This window comes from Natator depressus, chromosome 8, assembly GCF_965152275.1.
Source record: "Natator depressus isolate rNatDep1 chromosome 8, rNatDep2.hap1, whole genome shotgun sequence".
Taxonomy (NCBI): Eukaryota; Metazoa; Chordata; order Testudines; family Cheloniidae; genus Natator; species Natator depressus.
Window position 1 is genome coordinate 106,947,066 of NC_134241.1, and position 22,450 is coordinate 106,969,515.

Below are 22,450 nucleotides of genomic sequence, written 5' to 3' on the forward strand. Positions count from 1 at the left end.
GAGGATGGCTCTAGACTGTTCTCAGTGGTAGCAGATGACAGAACAAGGAGTAATGGTCTCAAGTTGCAGTGGGGGAGATTTAGATTGGATATTAGGAAAAACTTTTTCACTATGAGGGTGGTGAAACACTGGAATGCGTTACCTAGGGAGGTGGTGGAATCTCCTTCCCTAGAAGTTTTTAAGGTCAGGCTTGACAAAGCCCCGGCTGAGATGATTTAGTCGGGGATTGGTCCTGCTTTGAGCAGGGGGTTGGACTAGATGACCTCCTGAGGTCCCTTCCAACCCTGATATTCTATGATTCTATGATCACAGTGGTCCCTTCTGGCCTGGGAATCCTTGCGAGGCAGAACCAAGACCGCCCGTCCTGGGCTATCCTTCCATCCCACTCACTCAGAAAGTGATAAGTCTCTGGACTTCCTCCATGGAGAGATGGATCCTTCCAAAGTCACTTACTCTGAGGGCTTCTTCCCTGAAGTCGTTACCCCCATCTGGTTCTCCCCAGGCTGGATCCTTATTCCCAGTCTCCCTTCAGGCTATTTGCTTAGAGGCTAGCTTTTTCCCCAAGCCTGTCATAGGAGACTGCTTCCCCCCTGCTATCCTTTCCTTTCAGGCCCAGTCACAAGAAACAACCTCCCTCCTACAGCTTTCCTCCCCATCTTATTTCTCCCACCCCTTTATGGAAATCGTCCAACTCTCCCCCAGCTGCGTCTGTTAATTGAATGGAGCCACCTGATTGCCAGCCAATCAGGATCAGCTGGGAGGTAACACATCTTTCACAGGTGAAACTGAGACCAACTCCCCTTAAAGGACCAGCCAGCCTGTGACACCCATACATAGCAACATGTACATATTTTAAAAATCCTACCAAAACAAAACACTCCATTGCACACACTTCCCGCCCCCACAGGGAAAAGATGACAGATGTTAGTCATGTTGCTTAACACACTACTGGAAGGCATTCAGATACTACACTGATGAACGCAACATAAGAACCTATGTAGATTACAACAGGCTTCTCTGGTGCCAAGACAGACTTCAGTATGAAGGAAGCCACAGTTACAGCACTATCCAGAGGCAGCAACAAAGTCCAGGCACAGAGGGAACCCCAGGATCAGCAGACTCTGAGGATGAAGCAAGCCATTCCTGCACAAGAATAGCTAGAGCCAGGCTGCAGAAGATCCTCTGACTTGGGGCTGAATGAAGATGCTGATCCTGTCATCAAAGACTTCCATTTCCCAATTTTAGGGGACTTGGAAGCTGATGAAGACCAACTGATTTTCTATATAGGAATGCAGCCTTGTCCCAGTGATCTAGCTTGTAAGGCCTTCTACATAAGGAAGGCCAAAAGCAGAGTATGTCTGTCCTTTCAGGCCCAAGACATAAAGGCCTGATACAGTGAAAATTGGTCCAGATAAACAGACTTCTGTGTGGTACATAAATTAGTGAATATATGGGCTAGGAAACACATCACATATACCCAGTCTTTTGCTCTGAGTTGGACATGACCAGTCAGAATCATCCTAAGAACTGGAATCCCCAATAGCACAGGATCTAGTAAGACTACCTATATCTAATACAGCTTTAAATAATAAGCAAAAACTCCGGTGGAAAAAACCAAAGATCTGCAATTAGCTGAGAAAAGAAAGGAACTGAGGTGGTTGGGAATGCATGCCCTCCTCATAACCTTGGCTCTGAATGTTTATACAGTCCCAGGGACCACAGGTTTCTTGGAAGGTTCCTGAAACTCGATGATGTCATGGAGGCCAATTTCAAAAGCGGGACTATGCAGAGGCTACCTTGACGGAGAATGACTTTGTCATTAATTCTCTGTGTGACCGTGGACAAGTCACTTCCCCTTCTGGATGGTGTGGATTGCACTCTCAGACAATTTGCAGATGATACTAAACTGGGAGGAGTGGTAGATACGCTGGAGGGGAGGGATAGGATACAGAAGGACCTAGACAAATTGGAGGATTGGGCCAAAAGAAATCTGATGAGGTTCAATAAGGATAAGTGCAGGGTCCTGCACTTAGGATGGAAGAATCCAATGCACCGCTACAGACTAGGGACCGAATGGCTAGGCAGCAGTTCTGCGGAAAAGGACCTAGGGGTGACAGTGGACGAGAAGCTGGATATGAGTCAACAGTGTGCCCTTGTTGCCAAGAAGGCCAATGGCATTTTGGGATGTATAAGTAGGGGCATAGCGAGCAGATCGAGGGATGTGATCGTTCCCCTCTATTCGACACTGGTGAGGCCTCATCTGGAGTACTGTGTCCAGTTTTGGGCCCCACACTACAAGAAGGATGTGGATAAATTGGAGAGAGTCCAGCGAAGGGCAACAAAAATGATTAGGGGTCTAGAGCACATGACTTATGAAGAGAGGCTGAGGGAGCTGGGATTGTTTAGTCTGCAGAAGAGAAGAATGAGGGGGGATTTGATAGCTGCTTTCAACTACCTGAAAGGGGGTTCCAAAGAGGATGGCTCTAGACTGTTCTCAATGGTAGCAGATGACAGAACAAGGAGTAATGGTCTCAAGTTGCAATGGGGGAGGTTTAGATTGGATATTAGGAAAAACTTTTTCACTAAGAGGGTGGTGAAACACTGGAATGCGTTACCTAGGGAGGTGGTAGAATCTCCTTCCTTAGAGGTTTTTAAGGTCAGGCTTGACAAAGCCCTGGCTGGGATGATTTAACTGGGAATTGGTCCTGCTTCGAGCAGGGGGTTGGACTAGATGACCTTCTGGGGTCCCTTCCAACCCTGATATTCTATGATTCTATAAATGCTGACCAACCTCTTATGGAACGGTGAGGATTAATGTCTGTAGAGTGACTAAAAGATGAAGATGACTATAGAAGTATAGAGTATTATTATTACCTGGAGCAGATGTAAAACAAAAGTGCTCTTAAACTGAAACAGTTAAGTCTGAGAACTGCAGCCTCTTAATTGCTTGGAGAAGCCCCTTCTGCCCCATTCACGGTCTCTCACCTACCCGGATTTCTCGGTTCTCCCTGTAACCTTCCTTCTCTTCAGTCTTCTCAAATAGTAGAACAACTCCTGGCCCAGCTGAGCATGCAAAACCTTTGGAATAAGCAGCAATGGCAGAGATTTGAGGCAAGGAAGCCTGCTGTTGGCCAACAGCTTCACAGAGCATCTCACTGGAGAGATCAGGGGAACTGGCAGTAGGAAATTCAATGAGGCTAAAACAGGAAGAAAGTTATTAAAATCAGCAACAACCAGAGAAACCCAATTTAGTCACAATTAGGGCAATATAGAAAAGCCTCCATTCATTCTTTCCCTAATAACACCTGAGGGACCTAGTTTCTTCTGTGAAGGATCTTTACGCATGAGATTGACTCTATCAGTAATGACCAGGAAGATTTACCTCTCAGATTCATGTGCCAGCTCATCCTTTTCCACTTCACTGGGACGTTCTTTGCATTCTATACTTGTCTCCCAGCGCAGATCTCCAGACTCAAAGAGAAAGAGTTTGCCTGTGTCAGTGCCGACCATAACCCTGTCCTCGGTGAGCCAGGCATGGGACAAGTAGTTCTGAGGCTCTCCCCTCTGAAAGTTGGTCTGTTTCAAGGTCCCCTCAGTGTATCTGAAAAGTTTAAAAATGCCATTTCCAGTGATACAAACCTGGGTGTTATCCTGAGGATTGAAGCTCACCTGGAAAGCAGAAAAGAGAAAAAAGTTATTTTTACACAACTATGTTCATGCATAGTACTGTACCAATAAATAAAGAGACATGATCCCTGCCCTAAAGAGCTTACAAAATAAGATACAGGACCACAAGGAATGACAAAAAAGTCACAGAAATGTATGGGAAGGACAAAGATTACAATAGGAAGAGAAAAACTGTAGTACTTGCACATCCTGCATATTCCATTTTCCTCTTTTCTGAGTTGTATGCATAGCTTTTACATATCATAATTATTTTTATTAAATTAAGAGTTTTGCTGGATTTTTACTCCCTCAGAGAGCAGAAGAGGTGACCTGCACTGAAAGGCTAACAGAAAGGAGGGGGATTTGAAGGACACAGAGGTATCTCTCCTCAAGGATGAGAGTAGACAGGGAACTGTAAGGATGACAAAAGCTTTTTCCATTTGGTATATTAAATATACCACTCAACAAAACTGTGGGGTAGTGTGCTTCTTGGAGATCCTGAATGGAGAGATTAATTGACAGTGATACCAGGCAGAGTTTCTGAACCCCAGGAAGTGCTATTCCTGCACAATGTAGCTCTTTACTTTGCATAGTTATTGTTAATCCTGTTGAACGGTGCAGGAGCAGACAGAGATATTCCTTTGTGGAATGCTCATAGCACGGTTTACCCAGTATGGCTTAGTCTTTTGCACTGCCTCAGATTCTCCTTCTTCCCCAGTTAATCAGACTTTACTTTGCAGTTGTCTCTCTCAATAACCCTCCCCTCTCCAGGTGTCTAGTTTACTAACAAAGTTCAAAACACAAATCTTTCCCCCAATCTTTGTACCTGGCTCACAATCCTTGGTGTAGGGTTCTTATCTTGTCTCTGTTAAAAATGTGATCTCTCCCAGGCCTTCTACTTAGGAACCCTAAAGAGTTATCACCCACTCCCTCCCTGCCTGCCAGCCAGCCACTCTTTCTGACTAAACTCAGGCTGCTCTTATATTCCCCAGCAGGTCTGGTTTCCAGTCATATACTCCCATCACATTACCCCTGCTGACATTCCCTTCACCTGGGAAGGTGAATTAAACTTGACACTGAAGAGGCAGAGTGCCAACCCATGAAAGGGCCAGCTCACCCTGTGATATAGAGCAAAGAGTCCTCAGTCAACTCTTGCTGCACTTCAGTCCCAGAGTTCCCATGCTCCCTAATATTTCATGTTTTACACAAGCTTGCTAAAGTGTTTAGGATAAGCTATATGATTCCATATTTGAAAGTTAATTTTTTGTTAGATTTTTGTAAATATTACAGATGCCAGGGTAATTCTTAAACATAGTTTTATTGAACACCCTTGCAAAATGTATTATTTATTCATTATTATTATTTATTTTATTATTAACAACACCGTAGGTATGCATGACTGTACACGCCAATTAAAATCTGGCAGGATCCATCATGGATCAAATTGTAAGACTGAGGCCCAAATCGGCAAAAACAGATGGAGAGAAAATAACAAAAAAAGAAGCTGCAGGTCAGTGCAGGATGAGATTTATGCAGAATACAATCCTAATATTACTTTGTGTTGTGGTGTAACAATCACATTAGTTCCATTTTCTTGTTTCTGAATTTTTAAAATATTTGTATTGCATTTACTTTTCAAAATTTTTTCATACGCAACTAGATCAGGGGTGGGAAAACTTTTTGGCCCGAGGGCCACATCTGGATATGGAAATTGTATGGTGGGCCATGCATGCTCTATGGGGTGTATCATGGGGGAGCTCTATTAGTGATGTTACCAAGGTGGAGGGAGAGGGGACTCTTGGGGTGTGGCATGGGGGGGGCTCTACAGGGGTGCTACCAGGGACTCCTAGGGGCCCTGCTGGCAGTGACACCAAGGTGGCCATACCCAGCACCGCCATGGGCCGAGGCACCCTAGGTGGGACGGGTGCGATCCCTGGGCAGTTTCGAGGCTCTTGAGGGTGGGGCAGTAGGAAACCAGGAGAGGATTGGGCGCGCTGCCGCATGGGGTTAGGGGGCTGCCACGTAGGGGCTGGTTCCCATCCCGGAAACAGTGCGGTGAAGTCGTGCCTGCACAGTGCGGCTCTGCGTGCTGGAAGATGGTGCTCATCAAGGAAATTGTGAGTCAGGGGTTGGGGAATGCCGGGTGGGCAGAGCGGGGCAAGCCCCCGACCCCACTTCCCAGCGGGAGCTAGAGGACTGGATAAAAACGTCGGACGGGCCGCAAGCGGCCCGCAGGCCATAGTTTGCCCACCCCTGAACTAGATAGTTCATCTGTTCTCCGCTAAGGTCAATATACAGGAACATACCTGGCTCATTTACACTCATGTACACTCCAGAGAGTGTACAGAGCATTTTAAATCATGAAATTTTTAATCATGAATAAAATCAGCAAACAGGAATATAAGAACATAAGAATGGCCCTATTGGGTCAGACCAAAGGTCCTTCTAGCCCAGCATCCTGTCTTCTGACAGTCGCCAGTGCCAGGTGCCCCAGAGGGACCAAACAGAACAGGTAATGATCAAGTGATCCATCCCCAGTCGCTCATTCCCAGCTTCTGGCAAATAGAGGCTAGGGACACCATTCGTGCCCATCCTGGCTAATAGCCATTGATGGACGTATCCTTCATGAATGTATCTAGTTCTTTTTTGAACCCTGTTATGGTCTTTTTTGAACCCTGTTACGATTCAGGAACCTGATTTAAATAATCAGTTTTAATCTTGTATTGAATTTGTACTTTTTATTGATTCTCATTGGTTGATAACCATTAAACCATGTTGCTTTGCAACTAAATATACCCTTACACTAAATTTGGTACTTCTTTTTGCTAATCAGAACAATACCCTATAACTATCTCTATCAACATTTAAGTAGTTTCAAAAAGTGTGAGAGCTATGGCCCCTCTGCCCTGCCCTCCGGTTCAGGCGCCACTGCTGTAAGATATGAATACATCATTCTGCTTCTTTCCAAATACATAACAGAAATATTAATTGAATACTTCTGCCTGTTCTGCATAATGATTGACAATTTCACTAGTTGTCTAGTATTAGACATAAACCATTGCTAAGATTTAGCTTAGCTGATAACTTTAGCTTTCCTTATCAACTGCCTGCATTTCCTAATTTCAGATTCGTACTCATTGCTCTAAACTGCTCCATTTTTCCAACAATTATATATCTCTATGTAAATGTATATTTCATTGCTGTTTTCCCTTATCCTCTTTTTTAAACTTATTTCATTATTGTAGCATGAGGATATGGGGGCATCTTATACTGCATTTTTTAAACCTCCCAATTATCATTCACATTTTTATGCTTACATTTTCCCTTCCACTCAGTTTTTCCCATGGTTGTTTTCAGATTTGAGAAATTGGCAATTTTAAAGCACTAAGTATATATATATATTGCTGGCTAGGATTGAATTGTTTACACATAACCAACGAAATTAGATAGTAATCACCTGCAGCAAGGCAACCATCAATTTTTATGACCGTGATTAGTTCATCTTTATCCATCAGAATGAGGTCTAATATAAAATTACGTTTTTGTGTTAGAAAGCCAGCATCTATTATTTTTAGAACTCCAAGAACGTTTTACTAGAGGTAAAACAAGACCTCCAGCATGTCCTCCTGCCTGAAATTCCCCATGACAATGCATTTTTTCTTTCTAACATTATAGATAAATGTTTAAGGAGCTGCTTATCCTGTTCCCTTGTCTGATGTGGTCTCTATAACAAATCCCCACCATATTCCATATTGTGATTTTATCAGTTAGAACATTTATCCATAAGCCTTCCAGGTCCTGTTCTTCTGAAATATCAATAACTCTAAAGCAGATAATTGGATCTTTGATGTAGAGTACCACCACCCCCTTCTGTCCACTTTATCTTTCCTAATTATAGACTATCACTATTTTAGGTTAGTTTTTCCCCTTGCTTGGAGGCTTACATATGGGACATACCAGATGATTGTTTGAGGCTTTTGTTTCTAGTTAGTTTTTTCCTTTTGGGTTTTTACCCCTCTCTGACATGGTCTGAGTGGTTCCCCTACTGTTCTGACAACTGATTTATTACTTTATTATTTACAAAATTTTAAAAAACAAATTATAGAGACATTTTCAGGAGAAGAAGGTGTTGCCTAACCTCAGTTATCACAGAGAAAGTTAGCTTATGTAAACTATACATTATCTGGTGTAGAATGTTTCTATTCTCATCTGTCCCAGGATGTCACCCAGTTAGGTGAAAGTAGCGGTGGTGTGTTCATACAGGGACAACTGGAAGAAACGGTTTATTTTACAGGACAGTGATTTTGCTACGCTTATGCACTCTAACAGAGGTTACCAGAAGAGGGGGTTCCAGTTATAGGACAGCGTTTTTTCTCTGCCCAGGCAATTCCTCCAATGTTACCTGATAGACAGGGTTGTTCTGGATGTCAGTTTTGACAATTGCCATCGTTCTCTGCTTCTCCCACATCCAATAGGCAAGATTTGACTCAGGGGGTCCAGTCTGGGCCACCAAATACTTAGAATCAGGAGAAAAGGCTAGGCTGACAAATTCCTGAACAGGGAAGTCAAAGACACTAAGTACTTTCCGCTTTTTACATGGGACAGATGATAATTCATAAATTGTGATAGTGGGTTTCTCTTGCACTGTCTCAGAGATGGCCAGGTAGCGTCGACTTGGACTCATGGCCAATGCTAACATCCCCTGACTCTTCTCAGATCCTGTCAAGCAGAGAGAGACAGAGAGAGAGATACAAACAGAGACTCTATTAACCCAATTGGGAGGGAAGATGTTGTGCATGAAGTCAAATGTGCATAATTAAATGCCCCACAATATATTAGCGTGCTAAGATTTCATAGATAAACATTCAAAAATCAGGAAATATCAGAGTTAAGGTTGCCCGTGCAAAATCTGCCTCTTGTGCGTATGCAACACTGACAGACAGTTGTTGGTGGACGGGATTGAACCTGGAACTTTGGAGCTAAATGCAATGAGCCTCTACTGCATGAGCTAAAAGCCATACAGCTCTTAGCTAAGGCTGTAGAGCAGACTCATTAATCTCTCTCTCTAAGTGTTCTCGGTGCCACTAGAGGGGACAGAACACTACCCCCAAGAGGTGTGTGGGTTACACATATACATGGAGGCTATGTCTACACTTGCGACCTAGATGCCTACAAGTGCACTGTTGTGCCATCACCCCTCTATTATCCACATCTGAATTCTTGAATCATGTGTGAGAAAGCTAGCACACATGAAGGATGGGTTATGCACACGATTCCACAGTGGCATGGTCCCATATTCCTGCTACACTACAGCGTGGATGAGCATAAGGGATGTGTTACAGTTTCAGAAGTCCGCCAGGCCCATTCCCCTAATGCATTGAAGCCTTTCTTGCCTAACCCTTACTCAATGTATAAAGATCCAGGGCCCTCTGTTAACATGGACCATGTTCCCAGAGTAGCTGCCTGGTCCACCAAACACATCCAGGTGCTCATCAAACTGTGGTCAGAGTATAACATACTCCACAACTTCATCTGGAGCAGCTAGAAGATTCCCCTGTACCAGAAAATTTCGTGGAAGCTGGAGGAGGTGGGCATTCACTAGACTCCATTCTTGAGGCTCCTGTACTGGAAGGTGAAGGACTCGAACAGTCACTTGATGAGGGACCCTTGTGCACACCAGATGCTCTCCAGGGCTCCCAGTGCAGAGCCTGAAATGGCTCATGACTCCCAGGGTGAGGAGACAGCAGGGACCTCAGAGAAAGCATAGGAGACCCAGAAGAAGAGGATCAAGTGATTTTAAACCTCTTCCTCACGGAGCCAATAGAACAAACCCCATCCCCCAAGCTGAAGAGCCAAAGGAGGACCCCAACCTGCAGCAGGAATCAGAATACAAGGCTGGTAAGTTTTACAACAGACCCCCACCCTCCCTGACAATAACTCCTCTTGCTCTGGTGCTACATGCCTGAAACCGCCTGGGAAGAAGGATAAAGGAGTTTGAGGCGCAAGTGGTGTTCTCGTCCATCCTACCCATGGAAGGAAAAGGCCGGGGTAGGGACTGTCGAATCGTGGAAGTCAACGAATGGCTACGCAGGTGGTGTCGGAGAGAAGGCTTTGGGTTCTTTGACCATGGGATGGTGTTCCATGAAGGAGGAGTGCTGGACAGAGATGGGCTCCACCTAACGAAGAGAGGGAAGAGCATCTTTGCGAGCAGGCTGGCTAACCTAGTGAGGAGGGCTTTAAACTAGGTTCACCAGGGGAAGGAGACCAAAGCCCTGAGGTAAGTGGGAAAGCGGGATACCAGGAGGAAGCACAGGCAGGAACGTCTGTGAGGGGAGGGCTCCTACCTCATACTGAGAATGAGGGGCGATCAGCAGGTTATCTCAAGTGCCTATATACAAATGCACAAAGCCTTGGAAACAAGCAGGGAGAACTGGAGGTCCTGGTGATGTCAAGGAATTATGACGTGACTGGAATAACAGAGACTTGGTGGGACAACTCACATGACTGGAGTACTGTCATGGATGGTTATAAACTGTTCAGGAAGGACAGGCAGGGCAGAAAAGGTGGGGGAGTAGCACTGTATGTAAGGGAGCAGTATGACTGCTCAGAGCTCCGGTATGAAACTGCAGAAAAACCTGAGTGTCTCTGGATTAAGTTTAGAAGCGTGAGCAACAAGGGTGATGTAGTGGTGGGAGTCTGCTATAGACCACCGGACCAGGGGGATGAGGTGGATGAGGCTTTCTTCCGGCAACTCGCAGAAGCTACTAGATCACACGCCCTGGTTCTCATGGGCGACTTTAATCTTTCTGATATCTGCTGGGAGAGCACTACAGCGGTGCATAGACAATCCAGGAAGTTTTTGGAAAATGTAGGGGACAATTTCCTGGTGCAAGTGCCAGAGGAGCCAACTAGGGGGGGAGCTTTTCTTGACCTGCTGCTCACAAACCGGGAAGAATTAGTGGGAGAAGCAAGAGTGGATGGGAATCTGGGAGGCAGTGACCATAAGTTGGTTGAGTTCAGGATCCTGACACAGGGAAGAAAGGTAAGCAGCAGAATACGGACCCTGGACTTCAGGAAAGCAGACTTCAACTCCCTCAGGGAACTGATGGGTAGGATCCCCTGGGGGAATAGCATGAAGGGGAAAGGAGTCCAGGAGAGCTGGCTGTATTTCAAGGAATCCCTAGTGAGGTTACAGGGACAAACCATCCCGATGTGTCGAAAGAATAGTAAATATGGCAGGCGACCAGCTTGACTTAACGGTGAAATCCTTGCGGATCTTAAACATAAAAAAGAAGCTTACAAGAAGTGGAAGATTGGACAAATGACCAGGGAAGAGTATAAAAATATTGCTCGGCATGTAGGAATGAAATCAGGAGAGCCAAATCACATCTGGAGCTGCAGCTAGCAAGAGATGTTAAGAGTAACAAGAAGGGTTTCTTCAGATATGTTGGCAACAAGAAGAAAGCCAAGGAAAGTGTGGGCCCCTTACTGAATGAGGGAGGCAACCTAGTGACAGAGGATGTGGAAAAAGCTAATGTGCTCAATGCTTTTTTTTGCCTCTGTCTTCACGAACAAGGTCAGCTCCCAGACTGCTGCGCTGGGCATCGCAGCATGGGGAGTAGGTGGCCAGCCCTCTGTGGAGAAAAGTGGTTAGGGACTATTTAGAAAAGCTGGACGTGCACAAGTCCATGGGGCCGGACACGTTGCATCCGAGAGTGCTAAAGGAATTGGCGGATGTGATTGCAGAGCCATTGGCCATTATCTTTGAAAACTCATGGCAAACGGGGGAGGTCCCGGCTGACTGGAAAAAGGCTAATGTAGTGCCAATCTTTAAAAAAGGGAAGAAGGAGGATCCTGGGAACTACAGGCCAGTCAGCCTCACCTCAGTCCCTGGAAAAATCATGGAGTAGGTCCTCAAGGAATCAATCCTGAAGCACTTACACGAGAGGAAAGTGATCAGGAACAGTCAGCATGGATTCACCAAGGAAAAGTCATGCCTGACTAATCTAATCGCCTTCTATGATGAGATTACTGGTTCTGTGGATGAAGGGGAAGCAGTGGATGTATTGTTTCTTGACTTTAGCAAAGCTTTTGACACTGTCTCCCACAGTATTCTTGTCAGCAAGTTAAAGAAGTATGGGCTGGATGAATGCACTATAAGGTGGGTAGAAAGTTGGCTAGATTGTCGGGCTCAACGGGTAGTGATCAATGGCTCCATGTCTAGTTGGCAGCCGGTGTCAAGTGGAGTGCCTCAGGGGTCAGTCCTGGGGCTGGTTTTGTTCAATATCTTCATAAATGACCTGGAGGATGGTGTGGATTGCACTCTCAGCAAATTTGCGGATGATACTAAACTGGGAGGAGTGGTAGATACGCTGGAGGGCAGGGATAGGATACAGAGGGACCTAGACAAATTGGAGGATTGGGCCAAAAGAAATCTGATGAGGTTCAATAAGGATAAGTGCAGGGTCCTGCACTTAGGACGGAAGAATCCCATGCACAGCTACAGACTAGGGACCGAATGGCTAGGCAGCAGTTCCGCGGAAAAGGACCTAGGGGTGACAGTGGACGAGAAGCTGGATATGAGTCAGCAGTGTGCCCTTGTTGCCAAGAAGGCCAATGGCATTTTGGGATGTATAAGTAGGGGCATAGCGAGCAGATCGAAGGACGTGATCGTTCCCCTCTATTCGACATTGGTGAGGCCTCATCTGGAGTACTGTGTCCAGTTTTGGGCCCCACACTATAAGAAGGATGTGGAAAAATTGGAGAGAGTCCAGCGAAGGGCAACAAAAATGATTAGGGGTCTGGAACACATGACTTATGAGGAGAGGCTGAGGGAACTGGGATTGTTTAGTCTGCAGAAGAGAAGAATGAGGGGGGATTTGATAGCTGCTTTCAACTACCTGAGAGGTAGTTCCAGAGAGGATGGTTCTAGACTATTCAGTGGTAGAAGAGGACAGGACAAGGAGTAATGGTCTCAAGTTGCAGTGGGGGAGGTTTAGGTTGGATATTAGGAAAAACTTTTTCACTAGGAGGGTGGTGAAACATTGGAATGCGTTACCTAGGGAGGTGGTAGAATCTCCTTCCTTAGAAGTTTTTAAGGTCAGGCTTGACAAAGCCCTGGCTGGGATGATTTAATTGGGGATTGGTCCTGCTTTGAGCAGGGGGTTGGACTAGATGACCTCCTGAGGTCCCTTCCAACCCTGATATTCTTTGATTCTATGAAACTCAGTCCCCACAGTGTGCCACCCTGAAAGCAAGACAGGGCAATAAAGCAATGATTTTATTGAAATTCCATTAACCACTCCTACAAATTTAGCTGAAGCTATACCAAAGATTATTAATAAACTGTCATTATGCCTCTGTGTCTGTTCATTTCTCAGCCAGCATGCTGTCAGTGATAGTCCTGGGCCATGTGGACCAGGTGAAAGGAAGGAAAGATCTGGGTTTGGAAAGGGCCCATTGGGGATAGGACAGTTGTAGAAAACATGGTTGTTCAAAGATTAAAAAAACAACAACCCACCCTCCCCTTCCCCTTGCCTTCCTGTCCCTTTACAAAGGGATATGTGCAGAAGGCTGGTGTGGGAGGGGGTGAATGGGTTAGGTGTGAGCCTGCTTAGGTAAATGAACCCTTTGGTTCTCTGAGGAACGTCACAGAAGTACTTTGTCCCCGTGAACATTAGAAATGTTTTTTACCATTTGCAGTTCCTGGTGTCTGGATACTCCCTGCTCTAAGCCATGCTGCAGAAGCTGGAAGAAACGGGGCTGGATCAAGGATCAGCTCTGGCAGTTGCACAAACACAGGGCCATGTCCCTTTGCAGTGGAGAGTGGCTTTCCGTGTTTACTGGAAAGTTCAGGGAACAAAATAAAGTTTCAGTGTGACTCTTTCTTTCCCTGTCCCTCCCCCTGCTCTTTGCTGGACACAGGGGCCAGATTTTCTGGCAATGCAGGGTGGGGAAGGTTACGGGGTGGGTGCGCATTCTTAGTGGTTTGCTTTTCCTTTTTCATGGAAACTCCATCTGCTAGCTTAGAATACAATAAATTTCCTCTTGAATTGCATCCCAATCCTGTAAGCATATTTCAGCAAGTTTTTGGTGTAGCAGAAATTCAAACTGGTTCTTCAGGTTCAACAGCAGTGCAAATATGCTTAGTCCACCTTCATTCAGCAATATGTAGAGGGGTGACCATTACCAGAAATAGCTCTCTGTCATGGACTGCCAGCTCTCCCCCACATGACTGGAAAGCCAACCCTCTTTTCCATTCTAGAACTTTGAAAATGGCTATGTTCTCCAAAAGATGGCCCACCTTTAAGAAATAAATTGGTAACTGGTAACATAGCCCCTGGAAGGACTGAACCATACTGGCCCCTTGATACAGTGCAAGCATTATAATTTTTTAAAAAACGTTACCACAGGTATTTTACCATTATTAACCTCTGCTCCTTCCTCGGGTGCTGCAAAAGTTGCCTGACAACGAAGAAGGCATCAGAAGTCTTATTTTCTGGAATGTTAAAATTATCAATATTGTGGCCATTGGCAGCACAGCTATGTTATGTGCAGGGATTTTTTCCCATCCTTCAAAGGAAAAAAGTAGTATAATGGTACCCTTGTGTTTGAATTGGCAGGACCTTCTGCTGTAAAGAGGAAAACCATTCTACCAGGAGGTCAGAAGCAGCACTCCAGAGACAGCAGAGGCAGACGGAGAAGGACCTGCTTATTGCCATGGACAGAAAGAACCAAGCACAATTTGAGTTCATCAGGGCATAGAAGATTTAGGTTCTTAGGCAGGAGGCACTGATGAACCAGTTCCTGGAGCAGGATGCATGCCATGGGGAATGGGAGTATGCCCAAAAGGAATTGGCTCATGCCCTAATACAATCACTCATTCAACTGGAGGTGGAAAGCATTCAGGACCTGCCTGCCACCTTGGTTGCTGCTCTTTTTTGAGAAAACCAGCTATAATTTCTGCTACATGGCTTATGGCAACCACCTGTGGATAGGTGACAGTACTGATTGCCTGGCAAACCTGTACAACCACCACCCCAAGAGTGGACTCCCCAACCTCAAACTGGTTTGCAGCTGACTAATAGCTGTCAGATGTTCCTAGCTTCCAAAGGCATAGCCAATCATTTCTGTATACATATGGGTTTCTGAAAACAAGTGGTCTGGCACTGGAGGGTGGGTGTAAGCTCCTCGCACAGCTTCATGAAGGCCTAGATCCTCATTTGGAAGTTCTGAAGCCACTAGTCATTAGCCAAAGTTTTCAAAACGATATTCTCCCACCACACCATGCTGATTCTCCTGGATTGGAAATGGGGCATACCGTGGCAATACTGGCAGTGAAAATAGTTGTTCCATGGGACTACAGTGAATTATCACTCACCCTCTTGATCAGCCATCTTTGGCGTGTCGGAAAGCTCTGGCCTGATTCCATCAAGTATCTAGTGAATTCAGTACTGCACCTCATGAACATTTTTTCCATGACAAGTAGCAGGAGAAGAACCACATCAACCAGGACTTGCTTCTGGTTTTCCAGCAGAAGGGAGAGGTGAGTGGGACCTGCCATCACAAAATGTGTGAAGGCGGGAGACAGTTCCAGCAACACACAACAAGGGAATTCCTAGAGTGTCTCCTGTTATGCACAATACTCAGGGATATTGTCCCTGAAATGGCAGCTCTAATATGGCAAACCCACAAGGGGAAGTGTGGATGAGGGTATACATGTGCACCCATGCCGAGCACAGCATATGTGGACACTCGGTCCAGCTATGGAGTACATGCACTAGCAGTACATCGACAACTACCTGTGAATGCCTGCAAGTGTAGACATAACCTAAGATACAGACTTTGACTACACAATCACATACTAATTTCTCAAATAATACACTATATCATCACATTTTTTCCTATAACCTTAGATACACATATATAGCATCTTGTAACATTGCTTTCTTTCCTATATACTAATGTTATTTTTATCTTTCATGTTTTTATTTGTGTTGTTATTGTTTATTATTTTTGTATTGTATAAAAGTTTTCCATTTTATCTTTGACTTAGGGTAAAACTCTCATTAACTCCGATGGGGTCAGGATTTCACCCTTAGACTTTTTACAAACATGACCTCTTTAAGAATTTGTTTTAGTAATTTGGTCAGCATGCATTTTACAAGGTATTTTTCCTCCTTTGAGACAAATATACTTCTGGACACTAATTTATTTTAGAGACACAACACTCTCTCCTTCGTTAAGGTTTTAACTAGGTCCCATAATAAACCTTAACTTTTGTCCATCCATTGTTAGACGTTGTCTACAAGGTTCATTCGTCTGCACTAGTGAGGTGTAAACTTTAGTGTGCACTAGGGTGTCGTGCATTAACTTGCCCATGTGGACTCTACCAGCACGCACTAAAAGTTTTCTAGTGTGCGTTAATGTAGTCCTGTTTCAAACAGCACTACAAGCACGTAGAGATAAAATCAGAAAGGCTTAAACAGAAAATGAATTTCACCTGGCAAGGGACATAAAAGGCAATAAGAAGAGGTTCTTTAAATATATTAGGAGCAAAAGGAAGATGAAGGAACATATTGGTCCTCAGTCTACTTAAAGGGAAGGAGAGCTAATAACGGATGACATCAGGAAGGCAGAGGTGTTTAAAGCTTATTTTGCTTTTTTGCTTATTTGTCTTCAGTAAAAAGGTTAATGGTGACCAGATACTCAACACTGTTAATATTAACAAGGGGGAAAGAACACAAGCTAAAATAGAGAAAGAAGAGGTTAAAGAATATTTAGATACATTAGATGTATTTAAGTTGGCAGGACTTGATGACATTCATGCTAGATTTCTTAAGGAAGTAGCTGAAGTAATTTTGACACCATTAGCAATTATCTGTGGGAGTTCATGGAGAACAGGTGAGGTCTCAGAGAACTGGAGAAGGGCAAACATAGTACCTAGCTTCAAAAAAGGGAACAAAGAGGGAAATTATAGATCAGTCATCTTAACTTCAATACCTAGAAAGATACTGGAACAAATTATTAAACAATTTGTGAACAACTACAAGTCAACATGGTTATAAGGAATAGCCAGCATGGATTTGTCATGTTAAACCAACTATCACGAATCGGGACATTGATGGTCAGGTCTACTGGCTGAAGTGAAGTCAAGCACAGTGGTCAGAACAGGATCCAGGCTTAGTGGTTGGAGCTGAAATTTAGAATCAGGAGTCAGAGCTAGAGCCAGAAGGTCAGTATCTAGAGCCAAAGGGTCTGAACCAGAGTTAGGAACCAAAGCCAGAAGTCAGTGCCAGACTCAGGAACCCAGTAGGATAGCAGGGCTGGAGTGGCCAGGTGCAGTGCAGAAGCAGGAATGGAGAATAGCTGGGAACAAGATAAGCAAAGGAATGATCGCAGCTGAAAGTATAAGTGTTGAGCAGCCAGAGACCAGTTGTTGCTGCTGAGCTTAAGAGCAGGCTTGCTGACTTACTTGGCCAATTAGGCAGCGTGGTCACTCAGGCTGTCCGGCTGTGGCTCAGTTGTGCTCATAGGCGACCTGGAGACTGAGCAGGTGCAGCTACAAGTCCTCATTCCTGAGAGAAGCTACTTCCTCAAGGGCACCTCCTAGGGCCCCCAGACACAGCTTCTAGGGATGAGCTCAGGGGAATATTTATACCAGCTTGGGGGCATGGATATTTTCTGCTAGTTCCCATAACTGGTCATCAGAGCCATATCCCTCCCAGTCCACTAAATGGTGGAACTTTCCCCAAACTTGATTAGAGTCAAGAATTGATTGGACAAGGTATTCTTCTTGTCATTGGACCATAATGGGTGTTGACAGTGGGTTGGATCAACCTGAGAAGGGGTTCTTGATGTAGGATTTCAGGAGGGAAGCATGGAACATGGGGTGGATTTTCACTGACTCAGGCAGATGAAGCCTGCATGTCACTCGATTGACCTGTTTGATGATCTTGAACAGCCCCATGTATTGGTGATCTAACTTGGCTGTAAGCTGGAGGTTTCAAGTTCACATCATGACCTTGTCCCCACAGGTAGGCTAGGTGTGGCTTATTTGCATACTGCTTATAGACCTTTTTAGTACTTCTAGATGTTCTATGAGCTCTTGTTGTATATAATGCAGATGAGTGACCAGGTCCATTTCTGCAGGGACTGAGCAGTTTGTAGGCAGCCCCAGATGGAAGCAAGGATGTAAGCCATAACTGGCACAGAAGGGGTTCTGCCAAGTGGAGGCATAAATCACATTGTTATAAGCGAATTTGGCATATGGGAGCAGGGAGATCCAGTCATCCTGGTGGTAATTTAGAGAGCACTGGAGGCATTGTTCAAGAATCTAGTTCACCCGGTCCATCTGTGTACGATATGCAGTGGAGGTAAAAAGTTCTACCCTTAGGAGTCTGAAGACCTCTCACCAGACACAAGAGACAAACCATGGGCCTCAGTCCAACACAATGCCGGTCGATAGTCCGGAGAGGGCTTGGCAGGCTGGTCACAGCAGTACAGTGTAAAGAGAGCCCAGGCTGGTGGGTCAGGGGGGTTCAGTGGTACCCCAGTTCCAGGTAGCACCCCAGCGGGGAACCCATCACAGTAATATCTTTTATTGGACCAATGTTTATTGGAGAAAGAGACAAGCTTTCAAGTGCCACAGAGCTCTTCTTGAGGTCTGTGAAAGGTAATCAAAGTGCCACAGCTAAACATAAGATGGAACAGATTGTTAGGCATAACAAAGTACTCAGGAAGGAACAATCAGTTGCACATATACAAAATGGGAAATGATTGCCTTGGAAAGAGTACTGCAGAAAGTGATCTGGGGGTCCTAGTGGATCAAAAGCTAAATATGAGTGAGCAATGTAACACTGTTGCAAAAAAAGCAAACATAATTCTGGGATGTATTAGTGAGAGTATTGTAAGCAAGACATGAGAAGTAATTCTTCTGCTCTGCTTCTCGCTGGTTAGGCTTCAACTGGAGTATTGTGTCTGGTTCTGGGTGCCACATTTCAGGGAAGATGTGGACAAATTGGAGAAAGTCCAGAGAAGAGCAACAAAAATGATTAAAGGTCTAGAAAACATGACCTATGAGGGAAGACTGAAAAAATTGGGTTTATTTAGTCTGGAGAAGAGAAGACTGAGTGGGGGACATGATAACAGTTTTCAAGTACATAAAAGGTTGTTACAAGCAGGAGGGTTCTCATTAACCTCTGAGGATAGGACAAGAAGCAATGGTCTTAAATTGGAGCAAGGGCAGTTTAAGTTGGACATTAGGAAGAACTTCCTGACTGTCAGGGTGGTTAACCACTGGAATAAATTGCCTATTGGAGATTTTTAAGACCAGATTAGACAAACACCTGTCAGGGATGGTCTAGATAATAATTAGTCCTGCCATGAGTACAGGGAATTGGACTAGATGAACTCTCAAGGTCCCTTCCAGTCCTACGATTCTATGATATTAGGAAATACTTTCTAACTGTAAGAGAAGTTAAATTCTGAAGTAGACTTCCAAAGGACATTGTGGAATCCCCATCATTGAAGGTTTTTTAGAACAAGTTAGACAAATACCTGTTAGGAATGGTCTAGATGTATTTGGTCCTACCTCAGCACAGAGGGCTGAACCTGAGGACCTCTTGAGGTTCCTTCCAGCCCTACATTTCCATGGTTAACATACACTAGGGAACTTTTAGGGCATACCAGCAGGGTCCACATGGACCAGTTACCAGTCGGAGAACACTTCAATCTCTCTGGTCACTCGATCTCAGACCTAAAGGTCGCAATATTAAAACAAAAAGACTTCAAAAACAGACTCCAACGAGAGACTGCTGAATTGGAATTAATTTGCAAACTGGATACAATTAACTTAGGCTTGAATGGTAAAGCCATCCACATCTCATGGCTGCTCGGCAGAAGATGGTACAATAGGACTGCTAGCAATCCGTATCGCCTGCCTGCTCACCATAAGATGGTTCAATAGGACTGACTGCAGGACTAAAGAGAATGACCTGGTCAAATCACTTCTAATGTAGTCCCTGCACCCATGTCTGCCCAGGCGCTCCTGGCCGACATGGCCAGGAGCACCTTGGACATGACGATGACGGCTACCAGTCCTATTGTGCAGTCTGCTGCCACAAGGCAAGGGGTTGCTGCTGCTGTGTAGCAATGCAGTACCACGTCTGCCAGCACCCAGGAGACATACGGTGACGGTTACCTGAGCGGGCGCCATGCTTGCCGTGGTATGGCGTCTGCACAGGTAACTCAAGAAAAAAGGCGCGAAACGATTGTCTGCTGCTGCTTTCATGGAGGGAGGGAGGGAACGGGGGCCTGACAATATGTACCCAGAACCACCCGTGACAATGTTTTAGCCCCATCAGGCATTGGGATCTCAACCCAGAATTCCAATGGGCAGCAGAGACTGCAGGAACTGTGGGATAGCTACCCACAGTGCAACGCTCCGGAAGTCGACGCTTGCCTTGGTACTGTGGAAGCACTCTGCCGAGTTAATGCACTTAGAGCATTTTCTGTGGGGACACACACACTCGAATATATAAAAACGATTTCTAAAAAACTGACTTCTATAAATTCGACCTAATTTTGTAGTGTAGACATACCCTAAGGTGACACTAGTACTCCTTTTCTTTTTATGGACCAGTTAGTGCATGACACATTAATGCACATTAGAATTACACCCCTCTGGTGCACACTAGTGCTTACCATGTAGACAAGTCCTTAGCTTCTCACACAAACATTTTTGTGGCTTCTTCCATGCTGCTCCTTTTACACTGAATACCCTCCCTGAAGTCACTTGCATTCCCTTTTGATCCCTCCTCAAGACCCACCTTTGCTGTCATGACTACAAGAAATGAGGCAATTAATGATGAGTAGATTGGGGACAGCTGACTTTTTATGTATAATATTTTAAAAATCCTAATATGTCTGTATTGCTATGCAATGGTCTGCCTATTAATTGGTACTTCCCAGTGGCAGCACAACACTGGTGGTTCAAGACCTGCACTACCTGTTAGAACTGATTTTGAAGGAAAGAATAATAAAGAACCATGGAGATAAATGGAAAATGGGATAAAATGCAATATGTTTACCAAAGGTAGATCATGCCAAACTAACTTGATACATTTCTTTAATAATAGATTCTTTAGACAAGGATCAGAATATCAAACAAGAATTGGATGACCTAGAGGACTGGAGTAATAGAAATGGCATGACATTTAATAATACAAAGTGCAAGGTCATGCCTTTGGGACTAATAGAGTAATACAAAAAAATTCAGTTATAAATTGGGGGAACCTCTGTTGGAAACAACAGAGGAGGAGAAAGACCTGAGTGTATTAGTTGATCACAGGATGACTATGAGCCACCGATATAATAGGGCAGTGGAAAAGGCAAATGAGATCTTCGGATGCACCAGATGAGGTATCTCTAATAAGGATAAGGAAGTAACACCATTGTACTAGGCACTTGCAAGACTCTGCAAGACTAGGCACTGGAATTCTGTGTGCAATTCTCGTCACTCATGTTCCAAAGAGATTAATTCAAACTGGAACAGGAGCAGAGAAGAGCTACTAAGATGATCAGAGGAATGGGGAGCCTTTCTTAAGGAGCGGAAGCTAAAAAAGCTTGTTTTGTTTTGTTTAGTCTATCAAAATGAAGATGGAAAGGAGATATGATTAAGGCTACGATTATGTCACAGAGGTCATGGAATCTGTGACTTCCATTGACCTCTGTATCATTTTCTGGCCCCGGGCTGGAGCTCCAAGCTCCCCTCCCACCTCCGGCAGCTCCCAGCCCCCACCCTGGTGGGGGGACCCTGCAGTTGCCCAGCCGGAGGGGGCAGCAGGAGAACCCCCCACAGTTGCCCAGCTGCACCGAGCAGTGGGGGGATCCTGCAGCTCCCAGATTTTGTACACTGAATGAGGTAAGGATGCCGTAGAACAAATAGAATGTGAACATGTAATTAAAGAGTGTATCATGCTCTATATGCATAATGGGGACTGAATTAAGTTTGCACAAGCAACGTTAATTCTGGCATGTCCTAACTTATGAATGCTTCACTTTGCAATCTTATTTTTTTTAACATTGTTGTATTGGTATGTCATATACATATATATTGATTGCACCCCTCTTCCCACTCTTTGTATATTCCCTGTCCTCTTAGGCCCAACTCTGCAAACATTTCAGCACAGATCAAAGGGAAACCAAATCAACAGGATTACTCATGTGAATAACTTACAGGAGTGTACAAAGCTCCAATGGCTACCCAGTGTGTGAGATACACTCCATCTGTGCGAGTAGAGACAGCAGCACTGTGTCTGTGAGAGGGAAGGGGTGTTACCTGGGATGAATTTCTGCCATTTCTGCTCTAGGTGGTATTTCACACAGCTGTTCCCCGAGGGGTATATTATTATCTGTTCATCAAAGTAACAAACGTTGTTTGCGACTCGAGAGCGGAGCCCAAAGATGTGGAGAGACTGAGCCACAATCACGGACATGGTGTCCCCGATGCTGCGGGTTCTGCTGGGAGAGAGATACAGGGCATAAGACAGACCCCACCACCCGTGCCAACGGCTCCCGGTTCTCCCGCTTCGCCCCACCACAGAAGGCTCCCTTCTTCGCCGCCGGCTCCGCGCTTCAGCCCCCTCCTCCCGTCAGCCTCCCCTCCTCGCGCCCCGCCCGCTCCCCACACACCGCAGCGCTCCCGGCGATCCTCCGCGCCTCAAGCGCCTCTCGGCTTGTTGCCATGGAGACCGAGTCCCACAAGCGAGAGTTTGACCCGGAA

The 22,450-nt window shown here is 45.1% G+C and overlaps 1 protein-coding gene across 8 annotated transcripts in view; it reads right to left on the reverse strand.

Moving 5' to 3' along the window:
- CFAP57 (cilia and flagella associated protein 57) overlaps positions 1-22,427 on the reverse strand; it is a 152,169-nt gene extending 129,742 nt beyond the window's left edge. For 6 of the 8 annotated variants that reach the window (XR_012640624.1, XM_074961961.1, XM_074961957.1 and 3 more), the window contains exons 1-5: positions 22,360-22,427; positions 22,007-22,185; positions 8,069-8,385; positions 3,383-3,669; positions 2,990-3,197 (exon numbers count right to left, since the gene is read on the reverse strand). Coding sequence is in view for 7 of the 8 variants with exons in the window: in XM_074961961.1 (XP_074818062.1) it covers positions 2,990-3,197; positions 3,383-3,669; positions 8,069-8,385; positions 22,007-22,163 (969 nt within the window). In the remaining variant the exon portion in view is untranslated. Of the gene's footprint in view, positions 1-2,989; positions 3,198-3,382; positions 3,670-8,068; positions 8,386-22,006; positions 22,186-22,359 lie in introns of those variants that run through there. The other 2 variants (XM_074961962.1, XM_074961963.1) reach the window with 2 other exon arrangements.
- Between the last annotated feature and the right edge of the window lie 23 nt (positions 22,428-22,450).